The sequence below is a fragment of the Oncorhynchus masou genome, chromosome 19, assembly GCF_036934945.1.
Source record: "Oncorhynchus masou masou isolate Uvic2021 chromosome 19, UVic_Omas_1.1, whole genome shotgun sequence".
NCBI classification, from domain to species: Eukaryota; Metazoa; Chordata; class Actinopteri; order Salmoniformes; family Salmonidae; genus Oncorhynchus; species Oncorhynchus masou.
The window spans coordinates 20,853,917-20,872,868 of record NC_088230.1 but is presented as its reverse complement, the minus strand read 5'-3'; the positions used below and the strand labels follow the sequence as shown (position 1 = coordinate 20,872,868).

The following is an 18,952-nucleotide window of genomic DNA, read 5'->3' as shown; positions in this document are numbered from 1 at the left end:
CCTTTAACACAGTTCGAGGCTGATTGGGCGTTACCCGCAGTGACGGACAGGAAAGGGAGGTTGAATATTCATAACCTAATACCAGTGTTTTTTGTTCGTTCGAGTGACGGTCCTATCTAATCCATGCGGTGTATGCCGCGTTCAAGTACTAGTCGGAACTAAGAAACCTGGAAGACAACGATTTACAAGCTTGCTGTCGTTACACGTGCCGCATTCAACCAGTTAGCAAGTCGGAAATGTCCGAAATTCCTAGTTCAGACAAGAGCACGAACGCGGCATTTTTTCCTGAAGTAAATAACAGCTATACATTAAGTGGAATGATTTATTATGAAGACAGTTATAATGAACCAAATAGCCATCATTCAACATTTTATCAAATTAATTTTCTCAAGCTTATTTTCTTTAGGATAAAGGAACACTTGGAAAAGAAACAAACTTGACATATGCAACATGAATACCATTGACTGAGAATAGCACAACAGGCATTACTGAGTGTGGGTGAGGTCATCATGACAAGTATGTGTCTGCAGAACAAAGGTGTCAGTATGAAGGACAGATGGTGGGCTTTCCATCCATGGTCCTTCTTCACTAACAACAGACCCTCAACAAAGAGATGAAGCCCAACCCACAGAGGCATATAGGACCTAAAAAATGGCAGATGTAATTGAAAAAGCAAGGTCTCAACAACTGACATGCGTCATTTTAAATGTGAAAAACTAAAGAATGCATGTATTCCCTCAGTTAAAACATATTTTATATGAATTGGCATTGCATCAATATGAGTTGAAATGAACTCAAAATTAGTTTTTAAATTGTGTAGTCAAGACAAGGACAGTTAGTGACTACCCCATACAGCCTTCATAATCAACATGAGTGCTGGTGCCTTTTCACTGCACTCAAGCTGAAAGGATTGTCAGTTTATCCCTGAGGAAACATTAAATACAGGCTAGAGATAACAGGGTGCAACTAATTTTAGCGCTGCTCTTTTGTCTGTTTTCTTCCTAAAATCCATAATATGCTACTTATTTGTCATTGTGCTAATTGTCTGGGTTGTTCTCAGTATCTTGCAGGTCAGGAGGAGCAGAAGTTGTGACACAGCTGCCGGTCTTATTGTTGGTCTTTGACTCCTTGAACTCTGCTGCCTTCCTCTCTTCTATGACATTTAGCTCACCCCACTGCCCCTGCACTTTCCTTCCCTAAATAACATATTCCTTGGTTTTATTCTAGGATAAACATTCCTCGATGCATGTGAGACCACAGACTCAAATAGTACTGTACTTGAAAAGAACACTATCGGTATTAAATTGCACAATACGTTTGTCTTTACGGAAACTGTCATTGCTCTCTTGGCCAGTCCAGTTACGTCCTCATGAAACTATCCCGCACTCTTTGAATGTGAATCAACAGACATTTCTCGTTGGTGGTCAACACCCTTGGGGAGGCAGGAAATCTATTCAAAAGCATCTGAGCATGTATGGGTATTGAAGTACATGTGTCAGAGAATTATGTAATTTAAGTCAATTGAATTAGTTTAGTGATATGATGAAAGGGTACTTGAGACTCTTATTGATTTCCATTAGTCTACCATTGTAGTCGGACATTGAGGAGGACTATGAAAAGGCACATTCAGCCAGATGATACTTAGTGTATTGTAAGAACATTTTATTATTTAAATAAAATTCATACCAGTGAATAGCAAGCATGTGTGAAATGTTATAATACCAGATCAGCATACCAGACAGACATATTCCAAATTCAAGACCGCAGCAACTATATAAATTGCCTATGTCATAGCAATATTGCCTTGAGCCATCAAGTAGAAGTGGTACCAATTAAATCAATTCTTCCTAAGAGAGGACATGTCCAACGCTAAAACATTTGGATAGTTTGAGTTAGAATTTCACAATTGAACAATGGGCTACAAGACATAGTAGATGTCCTCATGAGAGACAGGAATCTAAATGTGCATTGATTATTGACTCTTGCACCTTGGCTTGGCATACTGGGCCGCTGACGGTCACATTAAGGCTTGCAGAGCTGGCAGTGCTGTTCTGAACTGCAGAAGGGGCTGCTTTGTCCTCCGTTGTACACCTAGACGTTGATGGTCAAAGATGTGAGCAGAAGTTTAGTCTACCCAAGGCCTCTTCCTAGAAACTGGAATGTTGACTCTACTAGGATTTTCAGGGCCCTCGAAATAGTTGGAATGGTAAGGCTCGGGGGACCCAGGTTTTGATGCGGCCGGGACACCAGAGAGATGGCTGTCTGGTATCTGAGGAAATGGCAGTTTTTGGCTGGTTTCCCAAAGTTCAAACCACCCACAGATGAAGATGCCCTTTTGGTCTCAGCTGCTGGTTTTGAGACCGTGGAGGTACTAGCACTAGCTGCAGTTCCAGACTTCCAGCCACTGGCATTAACAAGGCCTTAGACAAAACTTTGTTTGGTCTTTAAAGCATCTGAGGAGTCACTATGTGGCTTGGTCACAGTGCTGTTGGGTTTGTAAACCATAGCAGGTGAACCATTGATGTTTAAAAATGCCTTGGTTTGGCTTACATTTTTGGTGGTTTCTGTCCTCTGAAGGAACCATGGGCTCCCCCTGCTATGTAGGTTGTGGTGCTCCCCTTCTTCTGTGGGATAATCAGACCTGGCCGTTCAGGTGAGTTGATTCCTTTAGCTGTTGCCTGAGGTAGAGAAGACAGTACAGGTCTGGGAGACACAGGAGTATAGAGAGGTTTTGTGGGACTGTTAACAAGAGGTTTTTGAGTTGATGATGGTGTCTGTGAACTCCCTCCAAGACAAAAACCTTTGTCACTGAAAAGAATGATATTCCTTATATCCTGCAATCCAGAGCCTGAGACCAAAACATAGGGTTCATAGATTCACGAAGACACATTCACAAAGCCATATTTTGAATTGCAAATAATATTACTGCTGTCAGCACTCATTAGAAGATTAAAATACATCTATTACCTGCAGTAGATGTGCTGGAAGCTTTGCACTTGCTTGTGGGCTTGTCTGTAGGCTTCTTGTCTTTGCTGGTGTCTGTCTTGCCTTGGCTGTTGTCTTTCTTTTTTACTTTCTTTCCATAACCCTCTGGCTACTTGACCTTTGTATAGGTGCCCCCACAGGAATGTAGGTGATCACCCCACAATGTGTCTTGGGCTGAGGGGGCACGGTTCATTACCCTCTTCACATATCCAAAGTAGGGCTTACGAGTCTGACAGGGCCCATCACACCGTCACCAGTGCTGACGGTAGAAATCCACTTCATCATGGAAAGTGTGATAGACCTGGTGGAACACAGTTGATTCAGAGACATATTAACACAAAGTACACTGACAGTTGACATTGATGGGACACCAAGCATAACTTACTGCGATTTCAGTTCCAGCGGCTTGGTTGACTCTTTCCATGTGCTTGCAGAACTCAGGTCCATGCCCATCATGACCTCTGTTGTTCTAAGTCACCAAGAGCAGTGCATGGATTATCTCATGCAGAAGTGTCTGGAATAACAGGGTATTTCCATGTTATGTTATACTGAAGAAATTACATCAGCTACTTTGCTTTCGTTATACAGTTGAAGTCGGAAGTTTACATAGACCTTAGCCAAATACATTTAAACTCAGTTTTCACAATTCCTGACATTTAATCATAGTAAAAATTCCCTGTCTTAGGTCAGTTAGGATCACCACCTTATTTTAAGAATGTGAAATGTCAGAATAATAGTAGAGAGAATGATTTATTTCAGCTTTTATTTCTTTCATCACATTCCCAGTGGGTCAGAAGTTCACATACACTCAATTAGTATTTGGTAGCATTGCCTTTAAATTGTTTAACTTGGGTCAAACATTTCAGGTAGCCTTCCACAAGCTTCCCACAATAAGTTGAGTGAATTTTGGCTCATTCACCCTGACAGAGCTGGTGTAACTGAGTCAGGTTTCTAGAGCTTGTCAGGGCTTTGTGATGGCCCCTCCAATACCTTGACTTTGTTGTCCTTAAGCCATTTTGCAACAACTTTGGAAGTATGCTTGTGGTCATTGTCCATTTGGAAGACCCATTTGCGACCAAGCTTTACATTCCTGACTGATGTCTTGAGATGTTGCTTCAATATATCCATATAATTTTCCTACCTCATGATGCCATCTATTTTGTGAAGTGCACCAGTCCCTCCTGTAGCAAAGCACCCCCACAACATGATGCTGCCACCCCCATGCTTCACAGTTGGGATGGTGTTCTTCGGCTTGCAAGCCTCCCCCTTTTTCCTCCAAACATAACGATGGTCATTATGGCCAAACAGTTCAATTTTTTGCTTCATCAGACCAGAGGACATTTCTCCAAAAAGTACGATCTTTGACCCCATGTGCAGTTGCAAACTGGCTTTTATATGGTGGTTTTGGAGCAGTGGCTTCTTCCTTGCTGAGCGGCCTTTCAGGTTATGTCAATATAGGACTCGATATTTAGTGTGAATATAGATCATTTTGCACCTGTTTCTACCAGCATCTTCACAAGGTCCTTTGCTGTTGTTCTGGGTTTGATATGCACTTTCTGCACCAAAGTACATTCATCTCTAGGAGACAGAAAGCGTCTGTACTATTTGCGTACTATTGTTTGTACAGTTGAATGTGGTACCTTCAAGTGTTTGGAAATTGCTCCCAAGGACGAACCAGACTTGTGGAGGTCTACAATTGTTTTCTGAGGTCTTGGGTGATTTCTCTTCATATCCCCATGAAGTCAAGCAAAAGGAGGTACACCTCCAATTGACTCAAATGATGTCAATTAGCCTATCAGAAGCTTCTAAAGCCATGACATAAATTTCTGGAATTTTCCAAGCTGTTTAAAGGCACAGTCAACTTAGTGTATGTAAACTTCTGACTCACTGGAACTGTGATATAGTGAATTAGAAGTGAAATAATCTTTCTGTAAACAATTGTTGGAAAAATTACTTGAGTCATGCACGAAGTAGATGTCCTAACCGACTTGCCAAAACTATAGTTTGTTAACAAGAAATTTGTGGAGGTTGAAAAACAAGTTTTAATGACTCCAACCTAAGTGTATATAAACTTCCGACTTCAACTGTATTTTATACAATTGCCATCAATCTGAAAAGGTTCAGGTTGGTTAGTCAAAGTACCTGTGCAAGATCAAAGGGATCTAAGTTTCAGTAAAGGCTCACTGAGTCGAATAAAACACAGTCCACCTCTTCCTTCGTAAGAACACACACCTGCATACCTACAATTGAAGATTGTATAAAGAGACAGGTATTGAATAATGGAAAATGAACCACAGGAAAACAATCACATGGACCAGTTATAGCCATGACAGCCAACGTTCCCACATGCTTTAAATTCTGACAGTTGATGGGCAGCCATTAATCTAATGTATGAGATATAATCATAGACATTTATCATATCAGATGGTTGATACAACACTGTGAATCGTTCAGACTTACAGTATCATTCAGGGGCTCCATTTGACTTCTACACCACTGAGCTTTCCCCCGAAGAACGTGTCATCGAACTCCAGAAGCATTGCCCTCACATCTGGACTTGGGTCAAGATGGACGTAAATAGGGAATTACATCGTTGCTGCTAGACTCAACTTTCATTTTTTTGCTGGTTTGGCCATAGTTATCATCAGTTGGTGTGTATGAGTTGGTGTGGATGCCTCGAAGTCGAACTGCTCCTGCAGCTGAATGGCCTGCACAACATCTTTGTCCATGTTCAACTAGCTAGCTACTGGTGTTGAAAAGATCATTCAAGTTAGATGGATAGCTACAATGAAAAAAAGTTAACACAACATGCAACAATTTCAAAGATTTTACAGAGTTAGAGTTCATATAAGGAAATCATTCAATTGAAATAAATTAATTCGGCCCTAATCTATGGATTTCACATGACTGGGAATACAGATATGCATCTGTTGGTCACAGATACCTTAAAAAAAAAGAGTTGGGCGTGTGGATCAGAAAACCAGTCTGTACCTGGTATTGACCACCATTTGCATCATGCAGTGCAAAACATCTCTTTCGCATGGAGTTGATCAGGCTGTTGATTGTGGCCTGTGGAATGTTGTCCCACTCCTCTTCAATGGCTGTGTGAAGTTGCTGGATATTATATAGATTTTTTAAACCTATTTAACTAGGCCAGTCAGTTAAGAACAAATTCTTATTTACAACGACGGCCTACCCCGGCCAAACCTGGACGATGCTGGGCCAATTTTGCTCCGCCCTATCCCAATCACGGCCGGATGTGATACAGCCTGGAATCGAACCAAGGACTGCTCCGCCCTATCCCAATCACGGCCGGATGTGATACAGCCTGGAATCTTGCACTGAGATGCAATGTCTTAGACCGCTGCACCACTCGGGAGCCCAGTTGACATATTGTTGGGAATTGGGACACGCTGTTGTACATGTCGATCCAGAGAATCCTAAACATGCTCAACGGGTGACATGTCTGTTAAGTACGCAGAACATGGAACTGAGACATTTTCAGCTTCCCGGAATTGTGTACAGATCCTTGCAACATGGGGCAGTGCATTATTATGCTGAAACATGAGGAACTGGCGTAAGATGAATGGAAAGATAATGGGCTTCAGGAGCTTGTCACGGTATCCAATTCAAATTGCCATAGATAAAATGCAATTGTGTTCATTGTCTGTAGCTAATGCCTGCCCATACCATAACCCCACCACCACCACCATGGGGCACTCTTGTTCACATCAACAAACTGCTTGCCCACACAACCCCATACACGTGGTCTGTGGTTGTGAGACCGGTTGGAAGTACTTCCAAAATCTCTAAAACAAAATTAGAGGCAGTCTTATGGTAGACAAAAGTACATTCAATTATCTGGCAACAGCTCTGGTGGAAAATTCTGCGGCCAGCATGCCAATTGCACGCTTCATCAAAAGTTGGGACTTCTGTGGCATTGTGATGTGTGACAAAACAGCACACGTTAGAGTTGTCCCCAGCACGAGGTGCACTTGTGTAATGATCATGCTGTTTAATTAGCTTCTTGATATGCCACACCTGTCAGGTAGTTGGATTATCTTGGCAAAAGATAAATGCTCACTATCAGGAATGTAAACAAATTTGTGCACAAAATTCACATTTTTGTGCGTGTGGAAAATGTCGGGGATCTTTTTATTTCCGCTCATGAAACATGGGACCAACACTTTACATGTTGCGTTTATATTTTTGTTCAGTATAGTAGAGCGAGATTGGTATTACTGACTAAAATATCGTTGACCTATAACGTTAACTAGCTAGCTATATAAGGTTAGCTAGCTAATGAATGCGCTTTACTTTACCAACACTCAGATGACAGTCATCGTGGTCTGATAAATATTAATGTTAATATCTACGTAAGCTTACCTCAATATCCAGCTTAAGTTAAATATAGATTAATATTGGTAATTTTTAGGTAGATAACAGCACAAACTAAATAAAATTCTCGCTTGTTCAAATTAGTGTAATTTCAGTCTGGTGCTTTTGGGAATTCTGGGATACATTGTCCTCCACTGAGATTGCACTAGTTACCACAGCCACAAAGTCAAAATGGCTATATATATATTACAGACATATTTTACAGACATTAATTTAGGGTTAGGCATAAAGTTAGCAGTGTGGCTGAGGTTATGGTTAGGTTTAAAAATCACATTTTAAGAAAAATAAATTGTAGAAATAGGCAGAGTTTACGACTTTGTGGCTGAAGTAACTACTGATGACACTACAGTAGCACTCGCGAATAAATGTTGTCCAACTAAACATTTACTCGGGATTTTGCATAACACTTACACTGAAATAAAATAAAACTTTTAAACTAATATTGACTGTCATTTTGATCTCTCAATATCAATACAACTTCGATGACTGAGCACACCATGTATTTTCTGATTCAATGCATTTATTTTTTAAACCATACCAGAGATGAGAAGCGGGAGGGTTTATTCTGCCCAAAATCTGTCCACGAAAATAAGACTAAGTGAGGAATTTTTTATGGCGGTCAAAAAGAGTGGTATTTATATCGGGTTGTGTCTGTTGTAAACGTGAGTATCTGCCCTCTTATTGGCTATAATGGTCACACCTGATCTCACAACCTTCTGTCTGCCTTCCATCTTTAACGACATGTAATTTCGATTGTTAGAGTGGTCACTCGATTATCTTGCCATTATAAACGAAAGTCTTTGACCACAATACACATTTTGTTGGCCACCAAGTCGCCGGACGTCTCGTGACGTTTTGGGTGTGAACCTATTTCCCTCTTCCTGACTGTTAGCACTGTGTAGCTATAATTTAAAAAAGAACAAACTGGTCAGCAGTCGTTCTCACCTATTTCTGTATATTATTATTGTTCTAGCACATGTTTTTAATCTGAAGAATATACCTTAAAACGTTGGAGATGACAGACCAGGCGAACAGACTGCGCAAGCAATTGGAATCAGCTAATTTCGACCCCCAAAATTATGTCAAGCATCTCTCACAACAGTCTGATGGCGACAGAGATTTGCAGGAACATCGTCAAAAAATACAGACCCTAGCAGATGAAACGGCTCAAAACCTGAAGAAAAATGTCTACAAGAATTACAGACAGTTCATCGAAACTGCCAAAGAGATTTCGTACTTGGAGAGTGAGATGTACCAACTGAGTCATATTTTGACAGAGCAGAAGAGTATCATGGAGAGTATTACCCAGTCTTTGCTCTCAACAGATAAGGATGAAACGGCAAAGGAGATGCTTGCAGCATTCCCCAAAGAGACAGAGGAAGTGAAACAGAGAACACTGACTACACTGCTTGAGAAAGTAGAGGGATGCAAAAACATTATGGACACCCCAGGCAGGTATTTAGTGTACAATGGCGACCTGGTTGAATATGATGTGGACAACATGGCACAACTTCAAAAAGTGCATGCCTTCCTGATGAATGATTGCCTTCTTATTGCCACCTGGTTAGCGAATCGCCACGGTACAGTGAAGTACAAATACAATGCACTGTATGATCTGGAGAGCTTTGCAATCGTCAACGTGAAAGACCATCCCCCAATGAAGGACATGTTCAAAATCCTGATGTTCCCCGAAAGCCGCATATTTCAGGCAGAGAACAGCAAGATTAAAAAGGAGTGGCTGGAGATCCTTGATGAGACAAAGAAAAATAAAGTGACTAAGGAAAAACACAAGACGGAAGAGGTAGAGTTGCCCAATTCACCTGTGAGACCAGAGGTCTTGGTCTCGACCAACCCTTTTGATGACGAAGAGACCAACCCTTTTGACTCCGATGAGGCAGTGGATCTGGGATTGGAGTGGATCCAGGAGCTTCCCGAGGACCTGGATGTGTGCATTGCCCAACGGGACTTTGAAGGTGCCGTGGACCTCCTGGACAAGCTGAACGAGTACCTGAAGGACCAGCCTGTCAATACGAGGGTGAAGGAGCTCAGGGTGAAGGTGGATGAGCGTGTCAGACAGCTGACGGAGGTGCTGGTGTTTGAGCTCTCTCCTGACCGTTCCCTCCGTGGGGGACCCAAAGCGACCCGTCGGGCAGTGTCTCAGTTAATCCGGCTGGGGCAGTCCACCAAGGCCTGTGAGCTCTTCCTGAAGAACCGAGCCGCTGCTGTGCAGACCGCCATCCGCCAGCTGCGCATTGAGGGAGCTACTCTGCTCTACATACACAAGCTCTGCAACATCTTCTTCACTAGCCTGCTGGAGACGGCCAAAGAGTTTGAGATGGACTTTGCTGGTAACACAGGCTGCTATTCTGCATTTGTGGTCTGGTCGCGCTCATCCATGAAGACGTTTGTGGATGCCTTCAGTGGGCAGGTGTTTGACAGCAAGGAGAGCCTCTCCACTGCTGCTGAGTGTGTCAAGGTGGCCAAGGAGCACTGCAAGCAGCTCAGTGAAATTGGCCTGGACCTCACCTTCACGTTGCAGTCCCTCCTGGTGAAAGACATCAAGGCAGCCCTGCAGAGCTACAAGGAGATCATCATTGAGGCCACCAAGCACCGCAACTCTGAGGAGATGTGGAGGAAGATGAACCTAATGACTCCAGAGGCTCTGACCAAGCTGAAGGAGGAAATGCGCAGCTGTGGCATGAGCAGCTTCAATCAGTATACAGGAGACGACTGCTGGGTCAACCTCAGCTACACAATCGTGGCCTTCACCAAACAGATGATGGTTTTCCTGGAGGAGGGGCTGAAGCTCTACTTCCCAGAGTTGCACATGGTCCTGCTGGAGAGCTTGAGGGAGATCATCCTTGTGGCTGTGCAGCACGTCGATTACAGCCTGCGGTGTGAACAGGAGGCAGAGAAGAAAGCCTTCATTCTCCAAAATGCCTCCTTCCTGCACGATACTGTCCTCCCTGTGGTGGAAAAGAGGTTTGAGGAAGGAGTGGGGAAACCTGCTAAGCAATTACAGGACTTGAGAAAAAGTGCACGGCACATTCGTGTCAATCCTGATAGCACTATGTCTCAGGTCTAGTGTGTGGATGATAACCTGTTGTGAACAGCACTTTTTGTTGTATTGATGCCACTGTTGAACTTCAAATCTTTGGCCAGAACTGATGAAATCTGTATTCTGCTATGTCATATAGGCTATTGTGTGATGATTCTTTCTGTTGAATGTGATGTTGAAGACAATGACATCGATATAGTTTGTGGTTTTAGAATTTCATTCATTTTTCCTGTGCTTGATGATATAGCATTATGAATAGTCGGCTAACTGGAATAAGATGACTGATTCATAATTCGTATTCGTATTAACTTAATGCAGTTGGGAATGTTATTGATTTGTATGAATGCGCCTCTGAAAATCGCTATGGTATCCCAAAAATTATCTTTAAAAATAAAAAGTGTATGCATTATAACAATTTTGTCCAATTAATGAAAAAACTATTTGTTAATATACTGTTTCATTAACTTTCTGCAAGACAATGGAAATTCTAAGGATTACTGAACCAAATGGTGAAAAAGGATGTTGACCCTACGATTGAGTGTTATGATTTTCAAAAAATCAAGAGGGCAGGGAATTTTTTTGACACTCTAATCTTCTTGTACAATCTTTTTCATTTCCCGAGTGAAGATTTTCAGCACAAAGCCTCAAAAAGACCTTTTGTTATTTCCGGATAAAACAGGAGTTTTATGTTCAATGTTTTCCATCATAACTGATTATATTCTTCTAACATGGCATCAAAATTCACGTAGTAAGTCTCAGGATTTTCTAAATGGATAATGGATTGGATAATCAAAATATTTAAATTATTGTTGTAACAAACTCAATTCACATAGTAAAGACAACAGAGGGTAAGGTGATAAATATTATTTTGTGTGACAAGCTCTTCGATAGGCAATTCTTTTCCATTTGAAATAACTGCTATGGATATGATTGACAATTATGGGGAGAAAGAAATTCTGGCATACAGTCTTGACAGCTACCACATTTCCTGCATCATTGGAATACATGTTTTATCATTAAATCAAAGAGCCTATAGTACATGTTTAATCATTAAATCAAAGATAGCTTATAGTCCATTTTTTATCATTAAATCAAAGATAGCCTATAGTACATGTTTAATCATTAAATCAAAGATAGCCTATAGTCCATTTTTTATCATTAAATCAAAGATAGTCTATAGTCCATTTTTTGATAGTCTAATTTGGGATTGTGTCATACAAAGCATTAGTTATAAATTGTTCATGTTGTGGCGTTTTTCCCATTGTATGAATTCTACTCTTGAAATGACAGCCCCTTCACTGGATCTCAGATAATCTGGGACCAATTGATTTATAAAATGCCACAATGGATGTAAATGATTCCAAGCCTGCTGCATTGCACACATCAGGGCCAGGGAACACATTGTCCTGACTAGTTAATTATGCCTGACAGGACATTTCATTGACAGTGTGCTCACAGGGATGCCAACCAATTTGTCAAGGACAATGGGGGCATATGCAAAACATGTGAATCATGAATAGATATAGCTTGACCTACATATCAGTAGGTAAAAGGAAACGTTCTGGGAAAATGTGCCACATTTTCAGAATATGCATCCAGCATTTCATTAAATGGTTAGGTTGAAAATCTAAATGAAATTAAATCACCACCAACATGCATTGCACATTCAATAGCCTATGAAATGTGCAGGCAGGTGCTTCTGCTACCCATATGGTTTAAGACTGGTTAATAACAAATTTAGTATCACCGATGTGTAAATAGCCTACAATGACCATATTTTTCACAAACGTTGGGGCTCCTCACTGTGATTAAGGGGGTTGTAGTTTTTTGTTGTTGATAAACGTGAAATTCTTATTGTGAAGCTGCAGTTGCAGAACTGATCCAATCGGACTACAACGCCAACAATTCCCACTCGCGCGCGCCTGCGTAAAACGGGCAAGGGAGCTGCCAGTATTAAATAGTGCTTGCTGCTCTTGCGTTCTGTGTGAGGAGCGTTGAATAGAAGACGTGATGGATGAAGAATTAAAATGCCCCGTTTGCGGTTCTCTTTTCAAGGATCCTATTCTTTTACCTTGCTCGCACAATGTGTGTTTGGCGTGCGCCCGAAATATCATTGTACAGACCCCAGAAGGCGAAACACCACCGCAAAACCGTGCCTCCAACTCGGACTACGATTATTTGGATATGGACAAAATGAGCATGTATAGTGAAACGGACAGCGGTTATGGATCATACACGCCGTGCCTCAAGTCTCCAAATGGGGTGAGGGTGTTTCCTCCGACTCTGGTGCACCGCCACTGCTCCATAACGTGTCCTCTCTGTCACCGTAGTGTCTCTCTGGATGAGCGGGGGCTGAGGGGCTTTCCACGTAACCGGCTACTGGAGGCGATCGTGTCTCGGTATCAACAGAGCCGCTCTGCCAACGTGAAATGTCAGCTATGTGACCGCAACCCTGTCGATGCCACTGTGATGTGCGAGCAGTGTGACGTGTTTTACTGCACACCTTGCCAGCAGCGATGCCACCCTTCCCGTGGACCGCTGGCCAAACATCGATTAGTGCCACCGACCCAATCGCCAGTTGCAGGAGGACAGCAGATGCCCACCGCCACCTTGCGCAAACAGGGAACATGTGCAGACCATGACACGGTGAACTTTAGCATGTACTGCATCAACTGCAAGACTCCAGTGTGCATGAAGTGTCTGGAGAGTGGCAAGCATGGGAGTCACGATGTAAAACCTTTAGCGGCCATGTGGAAACAGCACAAGGTAAGGATGGAGGTGGTGGGGATGCCTTGGCCATAATCCGCTGCTCTGTGCAGCATCACATCACCGATGTCATCAGTGACATTTAAATCATACCAACAATTTACTGTAAGGGACAATTCATCCGTGGTAACCTATAGTAGGCATAGCCAGCCAGCAACATTATAGCCTAATCACAGATTAATAAATAATTGGAGCCCACAAGTCTGACTCACTAGTGTCAGTTTACTCAACTCCAGTTTCTAGGCCAGATTTTCCCTGCCTACAGTACAGCTCTGGGTTTGTGAAAAGGTCACCAGTACTGTGTAACATTCCCCATGGTTTTCTCAGCTCCCACTACATGGTGAAGAGGAGTAGGAGGCTGTGACTCAGAGCTGGGCTCTGCTCCTCCCAGGCATAGCATTTCTAAAGGCAGAATGTGGACTGAGAGATAGTAGAGTAATACCCAATCACACACACACATTACATTGAGCTATTACACAGCTATCACAAATGAAATGAAATGCCTTTATCACCTTCAGAGCAAACTGGGTCACTAATCTCACATTTTGCATGATTGGGACTGTTTGTATGCCCCACGACCTCCCTTCCATCCATCATTTATCAAACAGCATGCATCCGTCTTCCCACTCACCCTCACTGTTTAGAAGGGTTGCTCTGAGTTCAGTTCACTTTTATCACACTAGCCTACTGTCCCACAAAAGGACTGTGAAAATCACGGAAGTGTGAAGCAGCATGTATAAGTAATGAGCCCGATAAATAAAAGATGCAGAAGCGCTTAGTCCATATATTTCCTGGGGTTGAGTGAGCTCAATTACACACCAGTACATTGTCCATTTTGTGTTTTTATGGCCAACATTCTGTATTGTCAAGAATGGGATGGTCAAATGAGCTCTTCTCGGGTTGGATGTGTGTGTGTGTGTGTGAGCGAACGAGAGAGAGATGGAATGGAATGGGAGTATGTGTTGATGAAGAGGGGGAGGACATGATGTATTGGTCTGCTATTGTGGCAAATTATCTATGTACTGTTGAAGTTACACTATCACTCTTCACACCACTTCTTGAATGAGTCCACTGCACCAGACAGCTCCCCATGTGACTGCACATGTACATTGAAGTAATTTAGCATATGCTGTTATGCAGAGCAACATACTTTAGTGAGTGCATACATTTTCATACTGGTCCCCCATGGGAATTGAACCCACAGCCTTGGCGTTGCAAGCACCATGCTCCACCAACTGAGCCCAAATGTATGAATGAGTCCACTACACCAGGCAGCCCTTCATGTCACTGTCACTAGGATGTAATTCTGTTGTGACATAGGGGACTAATTCACATCTGTTACTCACATTGGGGCGGCAGGGTAGCCTAGTGGTTAGAGCGTTGGACTAGTAACCGGAATGTTGCGAGTTCAAACCCCCGAGCTGACAAGGTACAAATCTGTCGTTCTGCCCCTGGCAGTTAACCCATTGTTCCCAGGCCGTCATTGAAAATAAGAATTTGTTCTTAACTGACTTGCCTGGTTAAATAAAGGTTAAAAAAAATACATTCTCATCCACAGCTCCAGATCCACCCTCATGCTCTGACATGCTTTATCATTTGTCCTCCTCTAGGAACTGACAGAAAACTCAATTGAACAGACTCAACAACCAGTATGTTAGTTAGGGTAGGAAAGCCTGGAGATTGCAGTGTTGATAGGAGAGAGAGAGAAAGGCTGCTCGTCCAAGGTTTCTTTTATGACCACAGATGGATTGTGGCATGTGGCCCAGAGGCAATTGTCATCCTTCATGCTGCAGAGATCCTTCATGCTGATAATGGAGAGGCATGTGTGTGCTGACCGTCTGTGGACTGTGGAGAACATAATCAGCACTGAAAGTCCAACTACACACACACACACACACACACACCCTCTGCCGGATGGACTGTGGAGAACATAATCAGCACTGAAAGTCCAACTACACACACACACACACACACACACACACACACACACACACACACACACACACACACACACACACACACACACACACACACACACACACACACACACACACACACACACACACACACACACACACACACACACACACACACACACACACCTCCTCTGCCGGACGGACTGTGGAGAACATAATCAGCACTGAAAGTCCAACTACACACACACACGCGCACGCGCACGCACACACACACACACACACACACACACACACACACACACACACACACACACACACACACACACACACACACCTCCTCTGCCGGACTGCTGCTGTCTCACTCCTCAAATCTGACCCACGTCCACTGGGAATGAGAGACTGTGTGTGTGTGTGAGAGCTCTTGTGTGGTGGGGTGTGTCTCTTATTACAGCGCTCAAGCTGTTGTGTTGCACTTGGCTTGCTCGTGAGAATAACAATAAACCCCCATTAGGTTTTGTTGGACCTTCAGTTGTCAATCTTATCTTTCTATATGGGGATGCTTTTACAAACATGATTTGAAAGTAATGTAAAGAAGGACATCGTTATGTTTATGTTATTTACAGTATGTCAAATGAAACAACGGAACACAAGGGACTGCCTTAGGGTATCAATGATATTTTTTCTCTCCTTTTACAGTGCCACTGTGAGTTAGTAAAAAAAAATATTGCCAGGAATACATCATGAATATGTATTTACTAGAGGATAAACCATAGATGAGGGATTGGATGGTAAGTCACAGGGGTGTAGTTTCCTGTGAATGTCCTGTGGGCAGCCAAGCAGAGGCATCCAAAGTCCCCCCCCCTCCCCTCCCCTCTGTACCTGCATGCACAATTCCAGGGCATTGCTCACTAGGCACCAGCAGACATGCGCAATCGGGCCCAAGTCCAGAAGGGCAGCTCGCCGATTGTTAAAACCAACTTTGTTTTGTCCTGAATTCCCAAATACTGCACATTATAAATAGCCACAAAGACTCTTTTAGGAGATTAGAGAAACCATGGCTCCTCTTTGTAGATACAGATGATACTGCAGCTGGAGACAGCTTGCTATGCTACCTCAGGCATACAGAAAAAGGGAGCCCCTCTCCCAGACCCAGCAATGGAGTTGGCTCCAGAATGTAGGTCATGTAAAGTACAGTATCTCCCATCCCATTGAATATGTGTGCTGCATAGTTCCTGATACACTAGACTTGGTAAATGCTGTGATGAATAAACGTTTGGTGATGGGGAGCCAGGGGTAAAAGGATGAGTGCGTATACTTTATGTGTGCAACTACTGTAACCAAAGGCATAGGAACAGGATCATTTTTGAGCTATTTTTAGAGGAGAGAAAGAGTGCTTGGGCAAGACCTTTGTGAAGTGTGTGGACATGAGATTGTAGTGCTGTGCGCAAATACTGCAAGTGTTACCATGGCTACACAGTGGCAAGTTACCAGAATGTTGGAAAAAATTGGGATTAATATATTCTAACTTTGTAAGTGTATGTGACAGGTTTTACAATATGTGTAATATCTCAAATAGCAGGAATAATTTATGATCAATGCTTTTCGATGTATTTAGCTACACAGCTGAAAGCTGACTGACCCATAGTATGTAATAGCATTATGTTATATACTTAAAAGGAAGCGCCTTAACAAGATATCAAATATTGATAGGATTTGCTGCATTAATAAATGTATGAATGTGCAGAATATGGACAATTTCCATTAGATAAAGCCCAGTTCAAATTACACTTGCAAGGAATAATTCATTAATTATTTTTTCTATAACTACTGTTCACTGAAGGAGGGAAATGAGGTAAAAAATAGTACGGGGAGTCGCACTCTTGCGACTTCTGTTGAAGGATCTACAATCACAACTGACAAGGCCAATGAAATCTGCACCTCGCTGGAAGTCAGGCTTTCCACAGGTGATAAGTGTGAGGCTCAAATTCATTCCTTCAATTTAATACCGCTCTTCACCAAGCCCAGGAACAGACGGTGCGGGGCCAAACAGGTGTTGTACCTCCTTCAGGGAACAGTAGTTATAGTCATAAAGTTACGTTCCCTTTGTCAGTCAACTTCGGTAGAACATACTATGAGGAAATATAATCGCAACCCAAGCCGACCCCAACAGATACTAAATGAAACAGCCCATGGCAGACCACCCAGACCTGACCTCGCCAAATGCGGCAGTCTGGGTATTGCGCACACGGCACACTGCCTGGTGACTTTTCCCTATCCCAGCCATTAGCACACTGTGTGCTATACTGGGAGCAGTGAGATCCAAGTGATAAAACCTCACAAAAGTGTGTGGTGATGCCCAACCTCCCGCAGCACAAATATCTCCTATAGTCAACCCTTTAAACAACACTCAAGAAGCTGCCAGAGCCCTGATGGAGTGGGCGTGTACACCCATATGTAAGCCTGGCTCCTTACTGGTATATGCCAGGGAGATCCAGAAAATCCAGTGGGAGAGACACTGCATAGAGATCGCCCTGCCGCGGGCTGAATTAGCAAAAACAGACAAAAAGTTGGTCACATAAGCGGATATCCCGATTCTGTCCAATGTACGTGCATAAAGCTCACACCGGACACAGGGCATGCAACCTTTGTTGCTCTTCAGAAGCAAAAAGGGAAATAGCTCAAAAGCTAAGGACCTGTAGGACATAGCCATGACTTTCAGAGCGAAGGAGGCATTTGGACGCAACGCCAACTTAGAGTTTCCAGAGGCGAACTGAGTGCAGGAAGGGTGTACGGAAAACGCATGGAGGTCCCCAACATGTTTAGGCAAAGCCATGAGCATGGAGGTTTTGTAGGAGAGGATTTTCAGATTTTCCAGAGGCTCAAAGGGGATGCACACAGTGCGTCCAAAACCAGCGCCAAGTCACCATGTGGGCGCAATAGGTTTAGAGACCGGTCTTTAGAGACCTGTTCTCTCTTTCAGGAACTGCACCACCAGGTTGCTCCCAGTGAGGTTCCGTCAGTTCCCACATGACACGCTGAGACAGCGGCCATGTACACTTTTAAAGTAGAGAATGCTTGAAAAGCTCCTGTAGGAACATCAGGATGACCCTAAAAGAGCACTGAAAAGAAACAAGTCCTTTATCTTGGCACTAGAGCTTAAATGCATGCCACTTATACGCATACAGCCCTCTCATGGAGGGCGCTCTTGCAGACTGAATGGTAACAATAACATTCTGAGGTATTCTCTAGCCATGAAATTGGCCCTCTTAGGGGCCAGGCCCATAGGAACCAAATCTCTGGCCTCGGTGCTTGCTGAGGGCTTGTAGGTCTACAATGGGAACAAAAGTCCCATTTCTTTTCGTAACCAGGAATACCGGTCGTATGGACATAGGACCCACTCGGATTGCCTGCTTCTGGAGATGGGAGGATTTTTCCTCCCTCAAAATGGGCTCTGAGGCCTCAGAAACAGTCGATGTGATGACGTTGCATAATCGTGGGGGATGCGCAACACATTATAGCTTGATGTCACTGTTCCCATATTTACAATGACGGTCTACCCTGGCCAAACCATAACTCAGACGACATTGGGTCTACCAATCTCGGCCGGTTGTGATACAGCCTGGAATTTAACCAGGGTCTGTGGTGACGACCCTCTAGCACCATGACGCAGTGCCTTAGACCCCTGCGCCTCTCGGAAGCCAGAAAGACTGTGCTTCCATGAGACTGTTTGCCAAGCTTGGGGGCACTGTTGTCACAGTAATGTTTTTGCGGAGGGGCACACTGGTCATGGCCCCTTGCTCCGGGGGTTACCCCAGCCAAGTGCTCAGGG

General features: G+C 43.3%; 2 protein-coding genes and 1 pseudogene across 2 annotated transcripts in view; 2 read left to right on the top strand and 1 right to left on the bottom strand.

Moving 5' to 3' along the window:
* Window positions 1–1,999: 1,999 nt before the first annotated feature.
* Window positions 2,000–3,612, bottom strand: LOC135505624 (DNA-dependent metalloprotease SPRTN-like; annotated as a pseudogene).
* Window positions 3,613–8,220: 4,608 nt separating this feature from the next.
* On the top strand, window positions 8,221–10,856 carry exoc8 (exocyst complex component 8). Its single transcript, XM_064925292.1, has one exon. The coding sequence runs from the start codon at window positions 8,399–8,401 to the stop codon at window positions 10,466–10,468; it is 2,070 nt and encodes a 689-aa protein (XP_064781364.1). The 5' UTR covers window positions 8,221–8,398; the 3' UTR covers window positions 10,469–10,856.
* Window positions 10,857–12,433: 1,577 nt separating this feature from the next.
* Window positions 12,434–18,952, top strand: part of LOC135505978 (E3 ubiquitin-protein ligase TRIM9-like) — a 26,201-nt gene continuing 19,682 nt past the window's right edge. Inside the window, exon 1 of the mRNA XM_064925288.1 lies at window positions 12,434–13,207. Coding sequence (XP_064781360.1) covers window positions 12,452–13,207 — 756 coding nt within the window. The 5' untranslated portion in view covers window positions 12,434–12,451. The remainder of the gene's footprint in view (window positions 13,208–18,952) is intronic.

Bases quoted from the DNA above. Each gene is read 5' to 3' on its own strand.
- exoc8 (XM_064925292.1), top strand. From the start codon at position 8,399: ATGACAGACCAGGCGAACAGACTGCGCAAGCAATTGGAATCAGCTAAT.